Source organism: Octodon degus, unplaced genomic scaffold, assembly GCF_000260255.1.
Source record: "Octodon degus isolate 3935 unplaced genomic scaffold, OctDeg1.0 scaffold00096, whole genome shotgun sequence".
In the NCBI taxonomy this organism is placed as follows: domain Eukaryota; kingdom Metazoa; phylum Chordata; class Mammalia; order Rodentia; family Octodontidae; genus Octodon; species Octodon degus.
This window is the reverse complement of record NW_004524672.1, coordinates 10,411,278-10,417,952: the sequence shown is the minus strand read 5'-3', so window position 1 is coordinate 10,417,952 and position 6,675 is coordinate 10,411,278. Positions and strand designations below refer to the sequence as shown.

Genomic DNA, 6,675 nt, shown 5'->3' with positions numbered 1-6,675 from the left:
AAAAAAAAACACTTCTGCTATTTCCATGTCGTAGATACCACAGCTGCAAACACAATGTGCATGCATGTCTCAGTCCCCTCAGCTCCTATCTCTCAAAGAACACTCCCACACTTGAATTGAATTGAAAGGAAGACATCTGTCCTTAACTGGGTTCCTTTACTTTCTTTTTTCTAAATGTATTTAATACAGGCTCTATAGCGTCTCACTACACAGATCAGACTCATGGTGATCCTCCTGTTTTCAGCCTCTCAAGTGCTGGGATTACAGGTACATGCACACCACGCCTAGTCTCAACTGCCATCTCAGTGCGCCCTGGTGGCAGAGCCAGCACGCACACCAGGGATTGAACCCTAGTCCCAGTGTCTGCCTAAACTGGTGCTTTAATCTGCTAAGCTACCTGGCCAGCCCTATGGGTTCCTTTACTTTTAACAGGCGAGATATTCAACAACCCACCTGACTATAGGTCAGCAGCACTGGACAGGGCCTTAAAGGTGAGGCACAAAAGCTTATCACTTAGAGCACAGGCTCTACAGTAATATTACTTGGGTTTAGATTCAAGCTTGAATACTTTTTTTTTTTTTTTTTTTGGAACCAGAGATTGAACTCAGGCCCTTGTGCTTGCCAAAGCACTTATTCTACTGTGCTATCTCCCTGGTCCCTCTTCTTTTTTTTTTGATAATTAATATTTTATTGCTTTAATTTTTTTTTTTTTTTAATGTTTTTGGTGGGTACCAGGAATGGAACTCAGGCCCTCACACTTGCCAGGCAGGTACTGTGCCTTGGCCACTTTCTCAAGTGAATGACATTCAACTTAAGGCTCATCTGTAAATTAAGGATACTAGATCTGTGTCCAGGAATCAATGTATGTGAGGCCCTGCATCATTAGCACTGTGGCTGTTACTGAGTTATCATGAGGATGGAAGCCATCTCACCGGTATGCAGCAGCATGTGTCGGATGAGCACTCTCTTGTGGGAAGTGGCAAAGCTGCACTCAGGGCACTGGTGGATCTTCTCATGAGCATGCATCTTGCCTACGTGGTCCTGATAGGCCACTGGGTTGAAAGTGGCAAAGGGGCAGAAGGTGCAGCGCAGCTCTTCACTGCCTGGGTGGCCTTGCTTCTTGTGTTTGCGAAATAAGTGCTTGTTGGAACAGGCAAAGTCACAGTGGGGGCAATGAAAGGCATAGTGGCTCTTGTGATGGGCCTCCATAGCTTCAGCTGTGGCAAAGAGCATGGGACAAGAGTGATGGCGGCACTCCACAGCCCGTACCCCATGGGTCTCCTTCAGGTGCCTTACAAATGCCTTGCGGTCAGGGGCTGCGTAGTTGCAGCCCTCCTGAAAACAAGGTAGGGGAGATGGCTCTGCTGCAGCTGCTGCCGTGTGGCTCTTGAGGTGCTCCTTGAGGGCCTGGCTGAGGCGGAACTCTTCATGGCAGACAGGACAGGTATAGGTGTCTGAGTAGAAGTTGGAAATATCCTCGTGCATGCTGGCCATGTGGCGGTTGAGTGCATTCTTCTCCACTGCACTGTAGTGGCACAGTGGGCAGCGGTGGGCCTTCTCACCCAGTTCCCGCAGCAGATGGGTTTTCAGTTTGCTCTTGCTGGTAAAGAACTTCTGGCAGTTGGGGCACTGAAGGCTGGGATCTGGGAAGTGGAGATGGAGGTGTTCCACTAGGTGGGTACGCTTCTTAAAGCAGCGCTTACACTCGGGACACATGTGTGTCTTGAAGAGAGACTCAGAGCCAGAAGCCACATCTCCTGAGGAAATGGAATACAGAGGGTTAGAAGTGAGATTTTTCAGTAGATCAGGGGCAGGCAAATGATGGAAAAGCTACAATTTGGCCAGACACAAATACCGTGTGGCTTTCCTATCAAGGAAACTAAACAACAGTTTTAAAACTATAGTCTCAAGGAAGGGAAGAGAAACTCAAGCATTAAGAGAAACCAAGCCACAAGAACTTCTCAGACTTTGCTGTGGCCTGTTTGAAGTGCTTCCCCTAGTCACCCACTGTTCCTGAACTTCTATTTGGAGCTACTCAGGAGAACAATCTGGATGCAGCACTATTCTCTTGCTGCCCTCGTGCTGGCTCAGTAGGGTTGATTAGAGGCAAATGTGCCCCAAAATGAATGAGCCAAAGGGAAGAAGGGTAAGTATTCTTTTGGTTCACTGAGCTGGTGGGTAAACAGGACTGGTAGTAAGTACAATCACATCTTTCCTCTTCATCTGGTAGTGAGCATGCTCTCTGGGGATGGGTCTCAGATGTCCTACTGAACTGGAAACATGGGAAGCAAAGGTTCGGAAGAGTCCTAGCAGGCTTACTGCCAGCAAACAGAATGCTGATCATCAATAACTTCTAGCATCTTAGTACTATGAACACCACCCATCCTTTGCCGCAACAGAGAAAAAAAGTCCAAAAGAGAAAACTATCGTGACCCTGTGTGACCAGCATCTTAACTCAAAAAACCATTTTTGTTTTTTAAAGTTTTTTTTATGTGCTGAGGAGATAGCGCAGAGGCATAAGCACCTAAGCTCACAACTACAAGATCCCAAGTTTGATCCCTAGGCCTGTATGCCGTGCTGGCCCAGAATTGGGTGTAGTGGCACATGCTTGTAATCCCAGCACTAAGGAGATTGAGACAGGAGGATCCTTGCAAGTTCGAGACCAGCCTGAGGCTACAAAAGTGAGCACAAGGCCAGCCTGAACTGCATAGCAAGACTCTGTCTCAAAAAAAAAAGTTTTGAGATAGGGTCATACTCTGTAGCCCAGGCTGGTCTTGAACTCACTATGGAGCCTGGGCTGGCCTCAAACTTATGGCAATCATCTTGCCTCAGCATCCTAAATGCTGGGAATATGGGACCCACCAAATCTTGACCTTCTTTTTTTTTTTTTTTTGTTGGTACTGGGGATTAAGCTTAGACCCACTGCACTGAGCTACATCATTAATTTTTTTTTTTAATAAAAATTTTTTTTCAAGACAGGTTTGCTAAGTTGCCTGGGCTGCACTCAAACTTCTGACCTTCCAGGTTTAGTGTACCATAATACTGGTATTATAGGCATGTGCTGCCACACACAGGTGACTTTTTTTTTTTTGAGATAGGGTCTTGTTAGTCCAGGCTAGTCTTAAAACTCTTCTGTTTAAGTGATCCTCCTGTTTCAGCCTCCTGAGTAACTAGGGCTACAGGCATGTGCCACCACAACTAGCAGATCTTGACTTTGGAATCAATGTAGAATAGAAAGAATAGAAGGATCTGAACCAAAGCTCAGAAAACCAGACCTGAGAGCCTCAATGCCATGCGCTTTGCTATTCACCTCTCTCCACCACCTAGAAATGTCATTACCTTCCAACTGTTGAGCCTGCACCACCTAGAAATGTCATTACCTTCCAACTGTTGAGCCTGCTGGCCTTTATCCAAGGCTTTCTGGGAGTCTTTCTGGGTCTCAGTCTCCTCATCGTCTTCTACTTCCTCCTCCTCAGCTGAATCCTGTCCAGGCAAAGATGGACCCGTTTCCTCTAAATGGTCTCCCTCTGCTGGACACAGTTTGGGAGATGGAGACACATAAATCTTGATGAAGTTTATGGAAGCCAATGATAGCACTGAAAGCTTGAACTTTCAGTTACTGGCTAATAGAATCACCCTCCTCCCCTTTTAGTGGAAAGGAATCTTGGGTTGTAAGTAAATAAATGTATTCCCACTTGAGAAGGGATAAGGATCAGGAGATAAGCTATCAGTAATAATCCAGTCTAAAGTAAATCAAACCTCAGAAAACATTAGCCAGAGGCCCCTTAAGGTAAGAGCTTTGAGGTCCCTGGGACAGGGGTAGGTCTGAGAGGTAGAAGGTAAACTGCACTTTGGTGGCTCAGGTTCCCAGGGCCAGTGAGCTTTTATTCAGTGAAGGTGAACACACTGATCACTCAACTGTTCTATTGAGAAGTCCACCTCAGTAAGCCATTGTCATACCTTACCCCTCAAATCTATCTCTTTTATTTCCCACAGCTGCCTCAGTAAGGCAAAGAGGTATGACTAGTGCCCAGGAAAAAGATCTTCCCTTTAGGAATTAGAGCTCAAGTGGGTCTCAGCAAGCCAAGTTCTCTCATCACAATGCTGTCCTCTTCTGGCCTGTTTTCTTTATTCCTCCTGCTCTTCCACTCACTCACCCCTTGCTGGGGTTTTTGTTGTTTTCTGAGACCAAGAGGAGTAAGAATCAATAAAGCACCACCTCCCTGGAAGGTTTCCTTTTAAAATAATCCCAGCTTCTCCTGCCAAATCCCACTTGTTCTAAAGGGAGTTTAAGCATTCTATCTACCACCCACTTTCACTTCTGCCCTCATAAAGCCCATCCTAAAATGGGTCAGTAGAGAATATTGTATAAATAATGTTAGGCCACATATAGCCTAAGTCACATTTTACTCAATGTCACAGACAAAGACTCACTCTTTCTTCCATATATTCTGACTGGTTCAAGGTTTCCAAGATGTTTTCTCATGCCATTCAGTAGTTCTGCCCTAAACTACTCTCTAGGTTTCTGAATACTCGTGCACAATCATGGTATTGGAAACAACTGTCTTTCCTGTTAGATCAACTCCTGCTATATCCCAGGTAGGGCAGTAGGTTTCATACCTGGCAGTAGTTCCTGGGATGGAAGTCCCTGGACAGCAGAAAGTTCTTCCTGTGTCCCAGCCCCATGGCTTCGCTGATGCTGCCGAAAAAGTTTGATGTTGGAGCCCATGAAGCTGCAATGGGTGCAGTGGAATGGGTAATGGGCCTGCCGGTGCAACTCCATGCCCTGCTGGTTCCCAAAAAGCAGGGGGCAGCCTCGGAAAGAACATGACACAGGAACCACTCCATGGGTCTGCCTCAGGTGGTGCTGCAGACCCTTACGATCTTCAGCAGAGAACACACAGCCAGACTCCGGGCAGCAGAAGGTGTCAAGAGTGGTCCGGTGAATCTTGAAGTGGCTCTTCAGGGCCTGTAGTTGGGCAAACTCCTGTCTACATACAGGACATGGTAGGGGGCTATCTGCTGAGCTTTTACCCTGCAGGGGGCCATGAAGGGTGAGGTTGCTGGCTGGCAGCTCTACAGAGCATGAGGTGCTGGCAACCCCCTGCACAGGTGGTATATTGGTCTCAGTGCACTGGTGCAGGGACAGCAGAGTGGGCTCTGCGAAGCTCTGTTCACAGCGCTCACAGAAGTATACCTCCACCACTTTTACCAGGACACCTGCAGGCAGAGGACCGACAGAAAGGCAGAGAATCAGACGGAAGGAGACTCTAGGAGCTAGTTACTAGTAGAAATGCAGGTGAGTCTTTTCCCATTCAAGGAGTGCAGATGGACTTCAAATCTGGCTTTGGACCTGGACTGTAAGCCAACAGGTCAGGAACTGGCATTAGTACTAGGATTTCTAGTGTCTAGCAAAATATCTAGCACAAGATGGGTGTTTAATGAATAAACAATGATTATATCCAGAAAGCATTAGAAAAGTCAATATATTTTGCCTGAAACAAAAATTAGAAACTTCCTTCTGGGTATAGTAGCACACGCCTGCAATCCCAGTACTAAGGGGGCTGAGGAAGAGGGATCTCTGAGTTTGAGTCCAGCTGTGGCTACATAGTGAGTTCAAGTCTAGCCTGACTACATAGCAAGACCCTGATTTAAACAAACAAACATTTCAAAAATTGGGCTATAATAAACTAGAATGAATATCTGTAATATAGAGGATAGCTGGACTTGGTAACACACGTCTGTATCCTAGTACTTTGGGAGCACCATAATTTCAAGCACAGCCTGGACAAATTAGCAAGACCTTGTCTCAAAACAAAAAATAATAAAGGGCCAGGAATGTAGCTTAATGTTGAAGTCCTAGATTCATCCTCCAGTGCCAAAAAAAAAAAAAAAAAAAAAAGAAAAGAAAAAAGAAAAAAAGAAAAAGAAAGAAAAGAGAAAGTGTCATTTTGAAATTCTGTAAAAAAGATTTTCAGGGCCCGGGGAGATAGCTCAGTAGAATAAGTGCTTTGCTGGCAAGTGCAAGGGGCTGAGTTCAATCCCTGGTTCCGCCAAAAAAAAAAAAAGTTTTTCAAAGGCACAGGAGTTTATAATGGAGAACATTCTTCTGAAGAGTTGAGGCATGTCTGTAGACACTGCTTACATTTTAACAGCAAAAAGCAGCCAGGAATGGTGGCACATGGCTTTAATCCTCGCACTTGGGAGGCAGAGGTAGGAAGATGGCCTCAAGTTCAAGGCCAGCCTGGGCTACACAATGAGTTAGTTTAGTTTAGGGCCAGTCTAAACTACATAGTGTGACCCTGTCTCAAAAAACTAAAACAAGAAAACACAAAAAATAACAACAAGAAATGATAAAAGCAATGAGCATAGCCCTGATAATGCTCTTTTGGTCCTCCACCTGACCTATGAGAAGGTGGACATGGGATTCCACAAGAGTAAGGCCATCATGTTTGTGAGTGGCACAGCCATTCATGACTCAAGCCCAGGTTTGTCCCACTTTCATTCTGCAGGCCACTTTTCTCTCTCTTTTTAAATTTAAAATGTTCAATACAACGATACAAAAGTGTATACAGGGCTGGTGAGATGGCTCAGTGGTCTAAAGCACCTACTTAGAACAAGCTAAGCTAAACAAAGCACAGGGACCGCGGTTCAATCCCCCAGCCCCACATGCCA

The 6,675-nt window shown here is 45.6% G+C and overlaps 2 protein-coding genes across 7 annotated transcripts in view; one reads left to right on the top strand and one right to left on the bottom strand.

Moving 5' to 3' along the window:
* The window catches only part of Plcd4 (phospholipase C delta 4), a 38,481-nt gene extending 34,418 nt beyond the window's left edge, over nucleotides 1-4,063 (top strand). Inside the window, exon 17 of the mRNA XM_023723019.1 lies at nucleotides 3,477-4,063. The gene's annotated coding sequence lies outside the window, so the exon portion shown is untranslated. The remainder of the gene's footprint in view (nucleotides 1-3,476) is intronic.
* The window catches only part of Znf142 (zinc finger protein 142), a 21,578-nt gene that overhangs the window by 9,066 nt on the left and 5,837 nt on the right, over nucleotides 1-6,675 (bottom strand). For 5 of the 6 annotated variants that reach the window (XM_023723013.1, XM_023723015.1, XM_023723012.1 and 2 more), the window contains 3 exons: nucleotides 4,621-5,220; nucleotides 3,381-3,530; nucleotides 933-1,757 (listed from right to left, as the gene is read on the bottom strand). In XM_023723013.1, coding sequence (XP_023578781.1) covers nucleotides 933-1,757; nucleotides 3,381-3,530; nucleotides 4,621-5,220 — 1,575 coding nt within the window. The remainder of the gene's footprint in view (nucleotides 1-932; nucleotides 1,758-3,380; nucleotides 3,531-4,620; nucleotides 5,221-6,675) is intronic. The other variant, XM_023723017.1, reaches the window with a different exon arrangement.